The sequence below is a fragment of the Myotis yumanensis genome, unplaced genomic scaffold (genome assembly GCF_028538775.1).
Source record: "Myotis yumanensis isolate MYYU_CA2020_CCGP unplaced genomic scaffold, mMyoYum1.0.hap1 SCAF_16, whole genome shotgun sequence".
NCBI lineage: Eukaryota > Metazoa > Chordata > Mammalia > Chiroptera > Vespertilionidae > Myotis > Myotis yumanensis.
Window position 1 is genome coordinate 35,408,096 of NW_027223767.1, and position 20,420 is coordinate 35,428,515.

Below are 20,420 nucleotides of genomic sequence, written 5' to 3' on the forward strand. Positions count from 1 at the left end.
TAAACCAAAAGAAATAGATGTGGTCTGACTGTATCATAACAATGTATAACAAATTTGGCACTGGCAACCCAAAGCATACAAATAAGTCCAGAAATTAAAAGTAGCCAAGGATAACTAGACTCACATGAAATTAAATTTTAGACAAGAAACTCAATTTGTTAATTTATGAGGACTATAGGAAACCATAATTACCTCATCACCTCTCACATTAAGATATTTTTGTGTTTCTGGAAAAGCAAATCAGTGTCAATTGCTTTGTGAGTATAAATTAAAGAGAGGAAAGATTAAAAAAAACTTTCCTTTTGGTGCCCAACCAGAGTGGCTCAGTTGGTTGAGCATCATCCTGTGCACCGAAAAGCTGCTGGTTAGATTCCCAGTCAGGGCATGTACTGTGGGCAATGGATCAATATTTCTCTCTCACATGGATGTCCCCACCCCCACCCCAAACATGTCTTGGGGTGAGGAAGATATATATTCTGGGGTTGTATTCTCTCTTTTTTTTGGTTTTGTAACAAGTTGTCCATGAACACTACATTGTTCTGCATAGAGACTACTACATTATTTCCCCTCTCTGATTCAAATAATCCTTTCAACCTTAAAATTAGACTAATTTACTTTTATCTTTTCCAGACTTAAACTATCACAAATCTTGATTCCATGCCCTGGGCCACTACCCAAGGTATCCTGTTTTGATAAGACAATTTGCTAGGTATTAAAGTAATAATGCTTTCTACAAATCTATATACTCATGGAATACTTAGAATCTATCATCTAATCTTTTAAGCATTACATAGGTGGTATCCATTTATTATCTCAAAGTGTTCCTTGTGGGACTACTTTGAAGCAGTTGTTTTTTTACATAAAATTAAACAATAATTAAACAAAAACATTCCTAAAATCGAACACCAAATTATAGATATGACTAGCCACATACATACTAGAGGCCCGATGCACAAAATTCGTGCAAGGGGCTTGGCCCTCGCAGCCTCGGCCGGCCCTTGCAGCCTTGGCTTCGTCCGGAAGGTCAACCGGATGGTCATTCAGATGGTTGTTCTGCTGTTTGGTCTAATTAGCATATTAGCTCTTTATTATATAGGATGTACTATAATTTATAGGAAAATTTAAAAATATATATTGTAACCCTTCAAGTAAATGTTTCAAAAGTATTTACTCAACAGAGACTTTCATGGCTCAGAAAAGTTTCAAGTTACTTTTGGGAAACTAAATTCATCACCTGAAAGTGATTTCATTTTTAACAAAAATAAACTTGAGTTTATTTTTAAGAAACAAAAGTCTCCATTTCTTCTATGTAAAACCATTCATTTGGCCTAAATCCAAAGAGTTAAAATGAGAAATTCTATGTCAATCAACCTTTTAAACTATTTGTTTTTTACTATTTAGTAATGTTTTTATAACCTAAATTATCAACTAATCATGGAGGTAATCTGAGAGATAATGTGTAGAAAGAGGTATTGTTCAATGCCTGGGTAGGAAGAAAAGGTGAGTGGAAGTACATAAAGAACAGGAAAAAATTGCCCTTGCCTGTTTTTCTCAGTGGTTGGCGCACTGGCCCTCGAACTGAAAGGTCCTGAATTTGATTCTGATCATTTTCACGTACCTCGGTTGCAGGTTCGATCCCCGGGGCCACTCGTGCCACTCGTGGGAGGCAACAAATCGATGTGTCTCTCTCACATTGATGTTTTTCTCTGTCTCTCCCTGTCCCTTTCACTCTCCTAAAAATCAATGGAAAAAATATCCTCGGGTGAGGATTAACAAAAACAAAAACAGTAAAAAATGGCAGAAGATAAGCCCCAGCCTCTGCAAGCATGGTTCCCCACCCTGAGTGTGGAACTGACTGCTGCTGTCGGCTATGAGCACAGAGGAGCCGGGACAGCTTCTGACACTGACAACATTACATTCTTCCTAGAATCAGTGTTTCAATGCTGATTTTTTAAATAAAAGAACTATTTAAAACATACGGTAAGAAATTAGACTTTTATAAGTATCACAAATAAGTTTACTTAAAATTAGCTCAGTTACATATTTTTTAAAAGTTTCAGAACTTTCCCTCCAACGTCCATAAACCAGGATAGGTTCGCATGAGACCTCCAGTCCACCCTAGAAGCATCAGTAAGTGATGGTCTAGGTACTCTGACACATTTCTCTTGTCACTGAAAGACAGTCACAGACAAAACACATCTCTTGCCTGGATGAGTAGGAAGAATTCACTTTTAAAGAGCTTCATAAAACGTCTATGAAAGAGAACTGGTAATATCAGAAGAGTTCCAGCACTTCAATTGAATATAATTCTCTATTATTCTTTTCTTGATTCAATTTCTGTAGCTCACGAAAACTTACTTCAATCTTGTTGAGCTCGGAACAAATGCATATCTAGAGAAAAAAGTTTCAGAATAACTTTTACTATCACTCTACATATGAACAAGCCCTCAATTATTACTTATAACTATTTCAAGAAAAAAGTTTAAGAATAAATTTTAATTCAGGTGATACTTGGGTACAAAATGAATTCAGTATAGAACAAATTATCACACACCTGAGATTTCACAAACTTGTAAAGACTTAACAGTAGACTTTTGGCTTCTGGTATCATTACCACAACAGTAAAATTAGCATCTAGAAGTAGGCATATCCAATCCATAATCTGAAAGTAAACAGGAAAATAAAAATTAAGATTCTAAATTTAATTTTAGATTGATTAATTTCCTAATATCCATGATTATATCAAACAGTTATAACTCTTCCTTACAAATACCTGATAATTTTAGTTTAGAGATAAAAGAATTTCTAAACAATATAAAAAGGCTCTTTTATGCCTTTTTTTAAAAAATCCTCACCTGAGAATATTTTTCCCATTGATTTTCAGAGAGTGGAAGTGAGAGAGGGAGAGAGAGAAACATAGATGTGAAAGAGACACATTGATTGGCTGCCTCCTGCAGTGCCCAACCAGGGCTGGAGGGAATCAAACCTGCAACCCAGGTTGAGGAAGAAAGTTCATATGGACTAAGAGACAAGGAGAAATCAGTTACTGAATTCCAGGTTCTGACACTATATATAAACGAAATAAACAGACTTTCCCCAGCACCGAATAAAAATTAAAAAATGATCTCACCTGGTTTAGGGTTGGAGGGTGTATTCCAGGAAGAGTCATAGTAGCATTTTCACTACACTTCAAATAAAGAAAATACAAATACTGGAGAAATAGCTGGGTGGGGGGGAAAAAAGGACAATTTATCACTTGGATAGAAATATGTTCTCTATATGGAAAGCTAACAGAGACTGAAAGGAATTTTAAGAGGCTACTGAATTTTACTATCTAATGACACAAAAATAAATAAAACTGCAGTCCCTGCCATCAATGAGGAGATCATCTGGTTTGGGAGGGGTGGGTAGGGAGTTTATTTACAAATAATAAGTAGAGAAGAGAGAATCCTTCTTTGGGCAATTTTTTTTAATAGTGTATAACTTAGATCAATGGTTCTCAACCTTCCTAATGCCACGACCCTTTAAGACAGTTCCTTATGTTGTGGTGATCCCCAACCATAAAATTATTTTCGTTGCTACTTCATAACTGTAATTTTGCTACTGTTATGAATCATAATGTAAATATCTGATATGCAGGATGTATTTTCATTGTTACAAATTGAACATAAAGCATAGTGATTAATCACAAAAACAATATGTAATTATATATGTGTTTTCAGATGGTCTTAGGCGACCCCTGTGAAAGGATCGTTCGACCCCCAAAGGGGTTGCGACCCACAGGTTGAGAACCGCTGACTCAGATGGATTAACCTGGCCTTCAGGGTTGGCACCAGGACCATGTCAACGTCTGCCAACCAAAAATCTCTCTGATCTCCTAGGCACAATTTTCACAATGAGGGCTGTGGAACCTCTTATTCACATGAACAAAGCTGATATCCTTTTGAATGCCCTAAAAGCTGGCTGGAGTGAAGGCGCAAATTTAAACCAGAAGTAAAATTCTATAGGATTTATAAAAACACTCACAGTGATATGTTGTGCTGGGATGTCTTTCAAATGAGGCAGAAGAAATGTTTCACTATATGCTGAATGAAGAACTGCATTTCTACTTAGGAATAAAGGAAAATCTTATACCAATAAATAAAGGCTTTTCTACTAAAAGTATGAATAATTCCCTTTCCCAATAATTTTTAAAAATTTATATGAAAGTTTTACTTTTCTAGAAGAGTTCTACCACTGAACATCCTCCTAATCACTAGAGAGTGGTATTTACTCAGAATACCAACTTTAGAATTGAAGAGTATAGCTTCTGACATAAGAAAACACATTTAAGTAAGTTGTTTCAGCATAGCAATGAATGTAATCCATTTTCAAGCAGGAACTAAAAAAACCCCTGAAAAACAAACAAACAAACAACAATAACAACAAAACCCACCCTGGGTTTTTGGTCAGTTCGTTAGTGTTGGCCCAATAGACCAAGGTTGCCAGTTTGGTCCCTGGTCAGGGCACATACAAGAATCAACCAATGAATACATAAATAAGTGGAACAACAAGTCGAGGTGTTTGTTTCTCTCTCCCCACCCCCTTAAAATCAATTTTTAAAAATCACTTTAAATTATCTAATCATTCCTTAGTTATTGCTTGGCATTTGACTATACCCCCCAAAAGAGACAATACAAAGAAAACTATTTCAAAGGATACAGGAGAGCTGCTCTTTTTGGTATTACAGGGCACGAAGTGGTCTCCTCTATTGTGTTCTGAGGCTTTTCACTTAACTCTTTATCACAGTTACCACAAGTATCTTCTTCAGGATTGAAGCCATTTTGAAGAATTCCCGTTTGATCTTCCATCTGCTCTTCTTGTACAGCATCACTGTAGTCAGAAACTGACTCCATATTAACATCTGTTTCTTGAAGACTGTCATCACCAATGCTATCATGTTAATTGAAAGAAATTAAGTCTTATCGCTCTTTGAACTTACTGGAAAATTTTTCATTTTCTAAGCATTCAGTTTTAGAAATCAAACAACACAATAGATTAAAAATGCAGTGAAAGAAGGGGACCATTGGCTTTTAACTTACCTCAAGAACATTTTTAAGCAAGCACAGGTGACTGCTTCAGGAATGTCAGGGAACTGCTGAAGACAGAGCTGCAACATCTGTACATCTGTCTTTTCTAATGCAACTTCCATTAAGCCTGGGCACAAGCTAAGAAAAGAAAACATGTATCATCTTTATATATTAAGAAAAATCTCAACTGCAAATAATTTATAAGGTTTTTCAGAGCATGGAAATTAGAACTATAAGAAACAAGGTAAAAAAAAAGTTATGCACGTAAAGTTTGGTGTGCAAACGTTTACCTGTAAGAAAGCACATGCATCTGGATAAGCTGCATCAGAGAGTTCCGAGGATAAAATGATGGTTCTGTTTTACATCTTCCCAGAAGTCCTATTACTATGTCCCCAATAACAGTATGAAAGTCAGGTGTCCGCTTAATAGCCAAAAATTTACGTAGTTCCATTTCAATGTGTTTTTCTGAATCTTTCTGAAAGGTCAGATTTAAAGAGTTCAGTCTGGTACATTAATAAATGTCACTCTGAACTTAAAGGTTCCCTAGCTCAACATTTTCTTAAGTCACTAACGGCATCCATGCATTTCTGTGAAAATGGACTTGACAATTTGCTGCACAAAGACAAATGGCAAAAAAAAAAAAAAAATTCAAGGGTTTAGAAATAAAAATCTTTAAGAGGATAAATTACAAATATTCAATGCAAAGCTGAATGAGATGCTGATGAGAGCACCACCATCACACAAAATGCTTAGCAAGTCAAATACGTCAAAATATTGGGTCACTGAAAATTTTAAGGTATTATACAAGTGTTAGGTTAGCTACAGCTATAAAAATGATCATAAAAATAAGATAGAATGAAAAGTAAGTAGGATTTCTTTTAACCACTTGACTTTTCTTATTTCTAATATTTTTTTCATTTACCTTTATGGTTGATAAAAGTTGCTGGGATGCTGGAACTTCTGGCTGTACACTTGCTTCAATTTTCCTTCTCCTTAACTATAATTAAGCAAATGGATTAGGATCTCAAAATAATTTAAAAATTCCAATATACATTTAGAAGAATATAAAACATCCCAAAGAGACTAGCAAACTTATGTTCTAATCACAAAGTTTTTTTTAATAATTTAATTTTGTTATAGTGAAAAGTTGGTTTATTTAAGCTTTTAACTTTTTTTTTTTTCAGAGAGGAAGGGAGAGGGATAGAGAGTTAGAAACATCGATGAGCTGCCTCCTGCACACCCCCTACTGGGGATATGCCCGCAACCAAGGTACATGCCCTTGAGTCCGCAGGCCAACGCTCTATCCACTGAGCCAAACCGGTTAGGGCAAAATGTCTAATAGTTTTAAGATTTTTTTAATTAAAATTTAAAAAAAAATTTATTTATTGATTTTAGAGAGAGAGAGGTAGGGAGAGGGGGCAAGAGGGGAAGGATGGGGGAGGGGGTCAGATAGAGAGAGATGGGGATTGATTTGTTGTTCCACTCATTTATGCCTTCACTGGTTGACTCTTGTATGGACGTTGTCCAGGGTTTGAACCCACAACTTTGGCCTATGAATGTAATCCATAGGGATGATGTTCTAACTAATTGAGCTATCTGGTCAGGGCAGTTTTTTGTGTTTTAAACATAAAATAAAACCTTTATACTCAGGAAGGTATTTTACTAATTGCAAATTGGTCCATTTTCACACCTGGATCTTACCTAAAAACATGCCCATAAAAATTAACTACTAGATAACGTGTGTCATTTTTGGATAAAGGCTGTAGGGTTATTGAGTTCAAGATTTAAATTGCCCCATCATGCCCTATGGTGTGGCTCAGTGGTTGAGCGTTGACCTATAAACCAAGAGATCGCAGTTCGATTCCCAGTCAGGGCACATGACCTGGTTGTGGGCTAGGTCCCCAGTAGGGGTGTGTAGGAGAGAGCCGATCAATGATTCTCTCACATCATTGATGTTTCTCTCTCTCTCCCTCCCTCTCCCTGCCTCTCTGAAATTAATAAAAATATATTTTAAACTGCTCCATCATTAAAATCAAAGCTGCAAGAGCTGTACAGATACAAATCATTAAAATAATTCAGCCTTTTCCCATTTTATAATATTTGCACTAATATTTGTATTTCGATGACCAAACTTACAATTCTCTTTGATGGCTCTGCGTTCTGGGATCCAAGTCCCTGAGAGGTTTCCCAATTTACAAAATGAGGCATGGTCTGAGTGCCTAAGAAAATAAAAAATACACAATTTCTAGCATTCTTTGACCTATGGTATTTACTCAACCAAACAATCAAAGAAAAAACAACCACCACTTATGCACAATTTAAGAGAGGCTTGTCCATTTAATTTTACCGATAAACCCAGGTAAGTACGTCACAGTATATTAAAAGGCTATGTGTCCAGCAACATTAAGCCAACAGATGAGACTGGTGGTAAACCAGGGAGGGTAGAAGTATTCATGATTTTGTCCGGGGGACTCTCCCCTTGCCCCAAAAGTCAGAAGAACACTGATGTTCAAAACCACAGTGTAGCTCTTAAGCCTGTGGCAATACCTGCAATGTGGACTGTTCCCGGACAAGGAAATGCCAATAATCAGTGGCAAATTTCAACATTAAGAACAGACTCTATAAATTGATGGCTGTTTATATTAATCAAACAAACTAGTAAGTTCCTACCTGGATCTTGACCATGCTTGAGTTTTCCAAGAGCACCTGCTAATGATGACATTTCACACTTGTATGGAATCACAGTTAGAATTTTTCCATGTAGCATAAATAAATGTTCCCCATAATACCAAAGCTACAAAAAAAGTTATAAAAATGTAATCATTTTTTCCCACTTCTATGATCTGATTCAACAAAGTCATATAATTTATAACAATAATTTATGGTGTGAGCCATCTTAATAGAACACAAAAGGACATGATAAAGTTGAACAACTTTTCAGAACAATCCCATGTACAACTTATTAATTGGGTAGGTTTACATAGTTCTTACTTTTGCCGATGTCTGAATGATGCATAAAATTTAAAAGATACTCTTAACTCATAAAAATCTGACTGATATTATACGTTAAGTATTTAAAATTAACATTGTCACTATTACACATCTATTAACATGATAAATATTACCAAGGCAACTGTAACATGGGCACACTGTAAGATGTACTAAGTAAAAAGGACAGAATTTAACAGAATCTAATGATTCGAATCATAAAGTTGTAAAAATGTGTATATCAACAAAAAACTCAAGGGAACATGAAAATCAAAACTAAGTTTGTTAAAGTTGTGAAATTGTGAGTGGTTAATTTTGTTAAAATTATTTTTTTAAATAAACTAGAATTAAATTGTATGTTGAGAAATATAGTTTCCTCATTCTAGAATTACAATTATCAATAAATCCTATTATCTTGAGTTACATATAAATAATCACTTACTAAACAACTAACATTCATTGAGCACCTTTGCTAGACAGTGAAGACACAACAGAGAACAAAACAGACAAGGACCCCTGAGCCTCTGGAAGTTTACAGTCTAGTTTGCTAAATTGTTAATTCGTTAAGTATTTTTCAAAAAGTTTATTTTTCTTGATTTCAGAGAGGAAGGGGGAGGGAGAGAGAGATAGAAACATCAATGATGAGAGAGAATCATTGATCGGCTGCCTCCTGCATGCCCCACACTGGAGATTGAGCCCACAAATTGGGCATGTGCCCTGGCTGGGAATCAAACCCTGACCTCCTGGTTCATAGGTTGATGCTCAACCACTGAGTCATGCCAGCTGGGCTCTTAAAGTATTCTTATGTAATTCCATAATAATGTTTAACATAAACCTAACAGACCAAGTTATTACGAAAACTAACATATAACAGAGATATGTTAAAAAAAGAACTATAAAAGGGTATAGTTCAAAATACAAAAGTAAAAAGACAAAACCAGCCTAGCAGGCATGACTCAGTGATTGGGCTTCGACCTATGAACGAGGAGATCATGGTTTGGTTCCCAGTCAGGGCACATGCCTGGGTTGTGGGCTTGATCCCCAGTGTGGCACATGCAGGAGGCAGCAGATCAATGACTCTCCTTCATTACTGATGTTTCTATCTCTCTCTCGCTCTTTCTTCCTCTCTGAAATCAATTAAAAAAGAAAAGAAAAAAAAAGACCAAACCAAAGAGCAGGTAAAATCCAAAATAATTTAATGACTAGTTAATTGTTCTCCCTGATCTAAAACTAGCTATAATTTAGTCTTACATAAGGAAAACTAGTAAAACAACCAAATTAAATATAATCTTTCGGGTTAAAAAAATATTTAGAACAAAGAGGTCTCTTCATTAGGCACAAAAATAACTTGAAAAAATTCCCAAGTGCAAAAACTTACTTGACCACTGGTACCTTGTGGTAATTCTTTTGAAATCTGCAGTGTTTGAAATTTTGTGTTCCATATGGAGAGGCATTCTGTGAAAAAAAGAGAAATTCAGAATAGTCCCAAGAATAAATAAATATATGATGCCTTGTGGGAGGGACAAGGGATGAGTCATAGTTAAACACACAAGTTTTGCTTTATTGAGTAATGACAACAGTGATTGCCACCAAAATTTAAAGGAATTACACCTCATGAAAAGAAGAATGCACATGTGTGGGGGCAGCGCATATATAAGTTATCTGTGTACTTCTCCCTCAATTTTGCTATAAACCTTCAATTGCCCAAAAATATAAAGTCCTTTTTTTTTTTTTTTTTAAATATATTTTATTGATTTTTTACAGAGAGGAAGGGAGAGAGATAGAGAGTCAGAAACATCGATGAGAGAGAAACATCGACCAGCTGCCTCCTGCACATCTCCCACTGGGGATGTGCTCGCAACCCAGGTACGTGCCCTTGACCGGAATCGAACCCGGGACCTTTCAGTCCGCAGGCCGACGCTCCATCCACTGAGCCAAACCGGTTTCGGCAAGTCCTTTTTTTTTTAAAAAAAAAATTTCTTTATTGATTTCAGAGAGGAAGGGAGAGGGAGAGATAGATAAAACATCAATGATGAGAGAGAATCACTGATCAGCTGCTTCCTGCACACCCCTACTGGGGATTGAGCCCGCAACCCAGGCATGTGCCCTTGACTGGAATCGAACCTGGGACCCTTCAGTCCGCAGGCTGACGCTCTATCTACTGAACCAAGCTGGCTAGGGCTAAAGTCTTAATAATAACAATATGCTGGTATGGAAAGGTCTCTATGATATCTCAGGTTAAGATACAACTCTAACAGTGGTTACTGTTTTTTTTGCTGCGTAGAGCATGAACCAGAAAGAGGAAGGAGGGGGGTTGAGAGAGAGAAGCACAGCATAGTAAAATGGTTAAGAGCCAGGACTTAAGAGGGGTGAGGTACATGGCATATTAGAGTCAACCTGCTTGGGCTGAATCCTAGTTCACGACTTAATTACCTAACACCTAAGTTTCCTGACTTGTGAAATAGGGATGATAAGTGTACTTTTTCTCAAAAGTTTGTTGGAAGGTAACATGATACAAATAATGAGATAATTTAAGTAAAATGCCTGGCACATAGCCATGCTATCACTAGTAGTGCCTGTAAGTAGGAGGAACTTAACAAAGTACACCGGTGAGGATGGGCATATCAAGTTTATAGTCAACAGGGAGCCTGGCCTGAATAAAGCAGAGGGTTCTTGCTGTGAAGTTAGGAGAAGAGACCGGGAAAGGTGAATGGGTCTAGAGGAGACCTGAGTGATACACAACAGATTCTGAGTTTTATAGTATAGGTGGAGAGACCCCAATCTTGCACTGGCCAGGAATAACTGGGTCTTTCATGACAGACTCTAAGTCCGTGTGTGTGCGCGCAGGGGTGTTTGGGGGTAAGGTGATGATGAGAATGCTGCTCTGAAGTGACAAATGAAAAGGCATAGCAGTCCCCAAATTTCAAGCTGTCCAAGTCCAGTGGATTTATATTCTGTGTAAATGTGGCCAACCTATGAATTTAATGCTCTAGGTAAGGCTTACCAATGTTTCAAATGCCCATGGGTTGGCATTGACACCTGCAGTTTTTATTTCTTTAAGACATGAGTCATGAGCAAAGTAGTGATGCAAGGAAATGTTTTTGAAAGATTAACAAATGCAAGATGAAAGTCAAAGTCCTATAGGTACACTGTGAAGGAAAAATCCAAAGGACTTCTAATTGATTTGCTTTTAGTTACCCTTAGAAGCTGGTAGCGGTGGTCCCAGGACTGCTACGTGATCTTGATCCAGGACACTGAGTGCATTTCGAGCATTTCCAGACACGACAGTCTTGAGCAACAGTGATCTAACTACCTTCTGATGTTGATTTTTTTCTGGGTCACTCGGATGTATTGGTATCAAGGTTTCATATATACATCCATCTGAGCCTGTTGAAAACAAGTATCTGTTGTTCAATATTGGATAAAGAACAAATTTATAATAGTTAAATGTATGTACTAGGTTGTTTATAAGATTTTATCAATTTTGATACAGGATCCAACCAGAAAAATAAACAAATGTACCAATCACATCACGCTTTGCTTTCACTTAAAGAACATATTACAAATTTAAAATTAAGGGGGGAGTATCATTAATAAAAATTTTCATAAGAGCCGAGACCGGTTTGGCTCAGTGGATAGAGTGTCGGCCTTCGGACTGAGGGGTCCCGGGTTCGATTCCGGTCAAGGGCATGTGCCTGGGTTGTGGGCACTTCCCCGGTGGGGGATGTGCGGGAGGCGGCTGGTCGATGTTTCTCTCTCATCGATGTTTCTAGCTCTCTATCTCTCTCCCTTCCTCTCTGTAAAAAATCAATAAAATAATTTAAAAAAAAATTTTTTTCATAAGAAATGTCGTAATAGCCAAGAAATCAAAACTGTAAATACCTGTAATAAAATATGACAGGAGATTGTCAGGGATATACAGTGGGGCCTTGACTTACGCGTGTCCCGATTAACGAGTTTTTCGAGATACGAGCCGTCTCTCGGCCGATTTTTTGCTTTGAGTTGTGAGCTAAAATTCGGGTTACGAGCCAGCTTCAGATACCCCACCGCTAGTTGGCGCAGCAAACGTAACAGTGAACGCCACAACATCAGCCCAGCATTCAATTCATTGTAATGGTGAAAATTGATTTGACATACGAGTAATTTGAGTTATGAGCTCCGTCACGGAACAAATTAAACTCGTAAGTCAAGGCCCCACTGTAACTCTCATTAGGAATAAATTAGCATTCTGGTTTATGCATCACATTTGTTACCTCATTACCCTGAAAACCATAGGAAATTGCTATTTTTTTGTATGTCAACTAAATTTTGGCAATTCCATGTGGTTTTAGATATGTTATAGGAAGATTTTTAGGACCCTGTGGTTCAGAATCCCTACTTTAATGTTCAATAAGCTCAAATATAACTTGCAAACTTCTATTTAACAATAACTATGCCCTATAGGGTAAACTTTAAGAAAACCAGTCCCTGTCAAGCAAAGGCATTAAGCAGATTCCAATGACCTAGAAATGATAAATGAAGCATTTTTATTAATAGCTACTGAAAACATTTGCAAACTGAAAAACTTCACAAAGATGTTTGTGATAATACATGTGTTCTCTAAATATTGCTCTTGTTTTTTTCCTCCCTTACCTTCTCAAAACAACTTCAAAAGAAGCCAAAAAGGATAGTGGTAGAGTATAGCATTAGTTTTTCCCCCCCTAGGCATGACTGGGGTCATCCTTACACCATTATAAACAGGTACACTCCAAGGCATTAAAGTAATATGTAAAACACTGGTTGGCTTAGGCCTGGAGTGCTTTGTTAGTCTCCTTTAACCCACCTGCCTCCATTCAAAGAAGGGCACACTAAGTCTCAAGACTGGGGAAAAAAGAAATGGAGGGCCATTTAGTAACAATCTTAGATATTTTATGGTTCAGTAATTATTATATCAAAGAACCTGGCCTTATCATGATAAAGATTAAAGGTGATTTTGCCTTTTTTTGTTAGTATTATACTATCACTTACTGCTTATGATAAATTTAAAGACATAACATTTACCTGCAGAGAACCAATGACTTAAGCTTGACCAGACATGGCAAAGTGCAAAAAGGGAAGGTATAAATGCTTGTAAGGAAGCATGCAATGGGAAGTGCTACAGCAGAAAACTGCAAAAACAAGTACTATCCTGTAATATTCCTCTACTTACAGTCACAGTAAATTCAAAGAAAAATACTTACTTAATGACATCAAAGAAATGAATTTACGACACAAAGATGCAGTAAAACTCTGTATAACAGATTTTTCTTCTTGTCCAAGTAAGAGGGTATATTTGCTTACAACACTTGAGTTAAACTTTTGTACATAAGCGAAGTAATTTCCATGCTGCAAAAAAAAAAAAAAAGTTATTTTATTTTTGAAATACTCTCATTTCAACCAACTATATTTAAATGTTAAAACCATGTTACCCCATTCTAATTACTTTAATGGGTGCTTAAAAACCTATTCTCTAATTAAATTTAAATGTTATAAAATATTTCAGTTAAACGTAGAAATATAGCCAGTAGACTCGTTAGTATTTAAAAGATACAAAATACATAATCTTCTGACAGAAATACTAAAGTCCTATTTTAGTTTTAAAAGTAATTAAGTGATTTCAAAATGTTATATACCATGGCCCAGGAATTAGAGATCTCACTTACTTTTTCAGTGATAAAGATTAAGGCAGGATGCCTAAATACCATGAAAAACTTTGTCCACCTAAAAAAATAAAAAATAAAAAGTATAAAATGCCAAATCACCAGTTGAGAGAAACATACCATCAATCTAAATTTAAGAAAATATCTTTTATATGTTTTTTAGAGAGAGAGGAGAGAGAGAGAGAGAGAGAGAAAGACATCAGAGAACACTTAATTCAGTGTTCCAAAATACAGGATGGGGCAAATGTAGGTTTACAATTGTGGGTATAAGAAACACAAGAGTTACTCTTAATATTATTATTGTATTATTTTTCATATGAACAACTGTAAACCTACATTTGCCCCACCCTGTATATACCAGAAGGAATTAGTAGGTATTTCTCTGTCAAATGCGTCTGTGGATTAAATGCAAGTTGCTGAACTTCCCAGTCTTAAAGATAATAATGTGAGTTATAAAGTTTACAAGGGCGTAGGGTAGGGTGTGACAGTATGATGTGTTTCCCAAATTTATTGGTGCCTCTACTCTTCTTGCACCCCCTTTTTTGGTTAGTCCTCACTTGAGGTTATTTTTCTACTGATTTTTAAATTTTACTTATTTATAAGTACATTTTTATTATTGGTTTCAGAGAGGAAGAGAGAGAGAGAGAGAGAGAGAAACATGCACCTGACAGTGAAACACCGGATGGCTGCCTCCTGCACACCCCCTAATGGGGATGGAGCCCACAACCTGGGCATGTGGTCCGACTGGGAATCAAACAGTAACCTCCTGGTTCATAGGTCGATGCTCAACCACTGAGCAATGCCAGCGGCTTCCGTTGATTTTTTTTTTTTTTAGAGGAGTATAAGGGAGGGGGAAGGAGAGAACATCATCAATATGAGAGAAACACATTGATTGGTTGCCTCCCACACATGCCCCAAACAGGGCTGGGGATCAAGTCTGCAACTGAGGTACTTGCCCTTGATTGGAATCAAATCTAGGACCCTTCAGTCTGCAGGCCATCACTCTAACCACAGAATCAAACCAGCTAAGGACCCCCTCCCTTTTTGAGAGTAATTTTTTGGGACTAGCATTCAGAGAAAAACATTAGCATCTCAACTGCCTTCTTAAAGTGACAGTGGGAACTTAGGCACAGGAGTGTGAAAAGGGCTTGTAACCAAGACTGCATGGCCAGTTTCTCGCAAAATGGCTATTAACCCAAATCCTCTACCTATATATTTTTCCCAGTTGCTCACACTTCAAGGGAAGTCCAAGATAGAGCTAACTGGTCATTGTCCACACTGTTCACTAAGTACAGATCTTTGCTTTGACTTTTAGAAAGTTTGATTCAGGTGGACCTGGAGAGCAAGTTAACTTAACAGGAAATGTGATAAAATAATGGGGATTGGAAAGAGATGAAATCATGATATTTCCTGCTATCATTTGGGTGATTCATTTTCTTGATTTTGTTCCAGGATCTGGGAAAGCAGATGGGCTCAAAACACTATCGTTTCACTAACAAGCTGCACATTTCCTCAGGGGCAAGGGTTCTAACGATGGCAGTCAAGGCAATATGACAGAAATAAAGATTATTTTGGTGTGAGATTACCCACTTCATCTATATATATAAAAGCCTAAGCAACCGTTCAACCAGTAGCTATGACACGCACTGACCACCAGGGGGCAGACACTCAACACACAGGCATGGAAACATGGAAAAGACTGATGAATCTCAGAGGGAAGGAGGCAGGAGGGAGGGCAGGAAGAGATTAACCAAAGATCTTATATGTGTATTAGAGGCCCAGTGCATGGATTCGTGCACCAATGGGGTCCCTTGGCCTGGCCTGTGGGGACCGGGCCAAAGCCAGCAGTCTGACATCCCCCGAGGGGTCCTGGATTGCAAGAGGTTGCAGGCCAGGCCGAGGGACCCCACCAGTGCACGAATTTGTGCACTTGGCCTCTAGTCTTCAAATAACTGACTATCCAGTTTTCTGTCATCAGAACAGACTCATATGATCTTAGTTTCCTCAGTCATCTTTCACCCTAGAGCAGCGGTTCTCAACCTGTGGGTTGTGACCCCTTTGCGGGGGTCTAACGACCCTTTCACAGGGGCCGCCTAAGACCATCGGAAAACACGTATATAATCACATATTGTTTTTGTGATTAATCACTATGCTTTAATTATATTCAATTTGTAACAATGAAATTGGGGGTCACCACAACATGAGGAACTGTATTAAAGGGTCGTGGCATCAGGAAGGTTGAGAACCACTGCCCTAGAAGGTTTTGAGGTATGTTATTGCAGCCAACGTTTTATAAGTGGTTTTTAATTAGGCTTTTATTATGTTCAAAACCAAAAAAAATTTTTGAAAAAAATCCTCACCTGAGGATATGTTTTCATTGATTTTAGAAAGAGTGCGGAAGGGAGAGAGAAAAACATTGATGTGAAACATAGATTGGTTGCCTCCTGTACATGCCCCAGCTGGGGATGGAACCCACAACCCGGGTATGTGCCCAAGACCTTTCGGTGCACAGGACGACACTCCAACCAACTGAACCTCCCAGCCAGGGCTAACCAAAATGCTTTTTAACAAAGCAATCAGCGTTATTAAAAAAACATGCAAGGTGCCTTTTCATTTTGGTAAAAATTCACTTACAAGTATTAGAACTTACTTAATCACTTCTTCATCAGAGATAACAGCTTCAATTTTCTGCTGGGGCTCTGCAAGCAAGGCCTCTAAACCACGAACGGCACCTTCCTTGAATAACACCATGGGTTCTGTTCCCGGTATCGAAAGTATTCTATATACCTCAGCTGACAACTACGAAAACATAAGAATATTTTAATTTTTATTCTAAACCAATTGCCATCTAATAGAATAAAGACATTTAGAGAAGGCTTATTTTTAAGAACTGATGCTTTCATTTTGATTCAATTGTTTTATAACTATGTATGGTTTCAAAGTCAAATCTACAACATAAATTACATACAGAAGCCTAACTTTTGCTCCTATCTGTCTACCCTGTTCCCTGCTCTCCCCCTTAAGTAATCATTTTTATTCATTTTTAGTTTATCCTTCCATTGTGAATACTGGAGGTTAGGCTACAGCCAAAACTGGAGGTAGGGAGCAGTACAAAGAGAGCCACTAATAAGCAATTCTGGAGCTAAAGACTGATGCCATAATTACAATCATAGCCTGCAAGCCCAAGAAAAGAAGTTAATCCCACTGCATAAAATTCAGGACCATGTATGTCACTGCAAGGTAAATGGAAAGCCTGGAACCAGGGAACAGCACAGTCAGCAGGCTAGATGTTTCAAGGGTTCAGGCAACAACTGCCATTTATATCTGAATCAGCTCTATTATGAGCTACTTCTAAAATGTGCCAATTATAATTAGAGTTAGACATTTAGAAATGGAAGGAACTTTCTAGATTAACCTAATTTGAGATACTCATTTTATAAGTAAGAAGTTATTTTAACACACTTTAGGTCATTAGTAAAAAAGGCAGTTAGTCACAGTTCTTTTTCAATGCATTATGTGCCACTCTCAAAATATAACATGCACGAAATTTGCAGGGTTTATTTTACCTATTTTAAGAAAGGCACAGTGAAGCTGTTCTCACAAGGGACACACCACAAACATCTAAACTCATGGAAATAACTACAAATGTATCATTCAGGAGGTATTTAAATCCTTAACCTCATGGGATAAGGAAGTTTATATTTTGTAACATCAACTCATAAACTGAGCCATGTAAGATAACTAGAATGAGAAACTATTATAAGCTTTATGCTCACATTCACAGATGCACTAAGATAAACAACCTGCTACAACAATGCAAATTATTCCATCTTGCCAATAAGCTAATAAATACGTTGGAAAATCCAAAGACTTACTGTAGCTTTAAATACTTTATCCAGGTTTACATCTTCATTAGTCCATAATCTCAAAACCTTAAATTAAAACATATAAGTAAGAAAAGTATTCCAATGCTCGTTTACATATAATAAACACGAAGTTAATAAATGAACACGTTGTGTTTTATATGTATATAAAAGTTTTAAAACTCACCTTGCTATCGTGTACAACAATATATTCTCCAGTTTGAAAGTTGCACACAGCTGGACACGTTATAACTTGACCTTGTTTCACTGACCAGCTCCCCAAAGGTTTCTGATCTGAAACCTAGTAAAAATAACATACAATATTTAAAAAGCCAGTTTCTGACTATAAAAGCAATCAAGTTTATAGTTAAAATGATAGTATTCAAAAGATTTCCTACATAAAAAAAAAATAGTCACAAAAAGACAAATACGGTATGATTCCACCTCAGACAGAGAGAGTGAATGGTGGCCGCCGGGGCTGGGAGAATGGGCAGGCATTGCTCAATAGGTACGAAGTTTCATATTTGCACCATGAAAAGAGTTTTCCAGACACGGATGGTGGTGATGGCTGCCCAGCAAGGTGAATGCACTTAATTTAATACCCTGAACTGTATGCTTTAAAAAGATGGTTTAAGACAGTTAATTTTATCATGTCTATTTTCCCACAACTAAAAATATAAAAAACCTTTACAAAGTAGTTAAAATGAAAATATAAACAACAGTACATTAAAAAAAAAAAAATTATCCCCTTGTGCCTTTGAGCGGAAGCATGGGAAATTAAGCAGGAGTAGCTAACAGCCATTATATTCCTATGCAGGAATTGCAAAATTTCAAGTCCACTTGACAGCTCAGGTAAAAACCAACGGTGTCATCAGAAGAGTCCAAACAAGCAAATAGCTTGGAAACTGTTTGCAACTTGTTCCCAAAACCTCAAATTACCTAGCTTCTCAAACACACGGAAAACTATATTCTGCGACCCAGGGGAAAAAAAATTACGCGATCAGTAAAAATAAAGCTGCTTAAAAGCTGTGCCTTCAGGCTTTAGGATGAAAAGGGGGCGGGGCGTGTAGATTTCCCCAGACTCAACCCCAGGATTTACAGCGTGGAGTTAGGTGGCAACAGATTTCTCGCAATCAAGGTTCCCATCAAGATACTAAGGAAGCAAAAAAAATAAAAAATAAAAATCCACAAAACTTTCCCCCCGAGGGGCTAAGTGTATGGACATAGGGATAAACCAGTTCCCACCATGTCCGTCACCCTCTCCCGCCCGACTGGTCCCCGTTCCGACACTTCAGGGGGCAGAGGGGTGACAGAGACCCCAGGAAGGGGGTTGCAAGGCCATCTCCCTCCGGGGACTCGAAGCAAACGCACAGGCTTCCTTTCCTTTCCGAGTCCGGTCCACGTGCACTTACACGCTTTGCAGCGTGCAACTCAGAACATGCCTCTCTCTCCAGGAAAACCACCAAACCGAATTCTAGCCTTCCGCCAGCATTCCGGAGGAGCCGAGCTGGCTTTCCGCTAACCCCGCTCGACCCATTTTTTTCCTGAAGCTGTGAGAGACCCAAGGCTCGGGCTCCGCGCTCAGCAATGGGCGAGACAGCAGCGGGGCGCTCCGGTCCCATCGCCCTCCCCTCAGAGAGGATGACGGTCCTATCGGCCTCACCTTATAGAGGATGACGGTCCTGCCGCCGTCGGTTATTAAGAACTGGTCTGTTTTGTCGCACTGCTCCACGCCTAAGAGTCCGTCAGGCCCGGCACCCAAGGGTACCGCGGACAACGTGAATTCCTCCTCCAGGGCTGCCATCTTGGGCAAACCTAGGGACCGCCGCGCATCCCTCCCGGCAGGCTTCGCGCTTTCTCTCGCGAGAACTAGGAGTCGGAATTGACGGGAAGGCACCAAAAGAGAAATGGGCCCTCGGAGCCTGCGACCTCTTAACGCGTGTGCTGCGTGGAGTGGGCGGGGCCTGGAGTTCGCGTGAGAATCCACCTCCCAGGCCACGCCCCAGCGAGTCCCGGATGTACTCCTGTTGGGAGAAGGGGCGGGGAAACTCGTACCTGTTGGGAGTCCGCGGTGCTTTAATGAGCTGCGGACTTGGGAGGCTAGAGGGTGGGCGTGGCAAGTGTCCGAATGTAAATTATATATTTATATTTTTACTCTAATCGAATTCCTACCACGACCTAACGGAACAGTGTAGATAAATTCTTAATAACGTGCTGCTGTACCTAAATGAGATACCTAATCCCCCAGCTTCTCAGAACCCACCAGCCTCCGCTGCCTTTCAGGCCTCCCAGGCTATCACTTCTCTGAGCACCAGGCGGAGGAAATCTCCAGCTCAGTGACTGTCAACCTTTTCATCTCATGGCTCACATCATCTACTAAAATTCTGTGGCATGTCAAAAAATAGATACAGTTTTGGTTTACTCGCACTGGGCCGCTATTGTGTTGGCTGTTGTCTTTAAAAAAAAATCTTTTTATTCATTTCAGAGAGGAAGGGAGAGGGCGAGAGAGATAGAAACCTCAATGATGAGGCCCCAGCCAGGTTGGCTCAGTGGATAGAGCGTCAGGTCGACTGAAGGGTCTTGGGTTCAATTCCTGTCAAGGGCACGTGCATGGGTTGCGGGCTCGATCTCCAGGAGGGGGCGTGCGGGAGGCAGCCCATCAGGAAAACATTGATGTTTCTATCTTTCTCTCCCTCTCCCTTCTTTTCTGAAATCAATAAAAAAGAAAGGAAGAAAGAAAGGAAGGAAGATCAATGATGAGAGAGAATCATCCATCAACTGCCTCCCACACACCCCACACTGGGGATCAGGCCCGCAACCCG

At 38.6% G+C, this 20,420-nt stretch overlaps 1 protein-coding gene across 2 annotated transcripts; it reads right to left on the reverse strand.

Moving 5' to 3' along the window:
• Positions 1-1,986: 1,986 nt before the first annotated feature.
• NOL11 (nucleolar protein 11) lies at positions 1,987-19,532 on the reverse strand. Of its 2 annotated transcripts, none has more exons than XM_070394108.1 (18): positions 19,262-19,532; positions 17,786-17,899; positions 17,611-17,667; positions 16,386-16,534; positions 13,739-13,796; positions 13,277-13,421; positions 11,256-11,444; positions 9,436-9,512; positions 7,740-7,863; positions 7,206-7,288; positions 5,992-6,066; positions 5,360-5,544; positions 5,082-5,207; positions 4,702-4,872; positions 4,027-4,105; positions 3,131-3,223; positions 2,555-2,662; positions 1,987-2,391 (listed from the first exon to the last, which is right to left on the reverse strand). In XM_070394108.1, exons 1-18 carry the CDS (start codon positions 19,400-19,402, stop codon positions 2,275-2,277), a joined length of 2,091 nt encoding a protein of 696 aa, XP_070250209.1. In that variant the 5' UTR covers positions 19,403-19,532; the 3' UTR covers positions 1,987-2,274. The 2 variants fall into 2 exon arrangements, with proteins under 2 accessions (XP_070250209.1, XP_070250208.1); XM_070394107.1 differs by having other exon boundaries at positions 4,702-4,932.
• Positions 19,533-20,420: the final 888 nt, after the last annotated feature.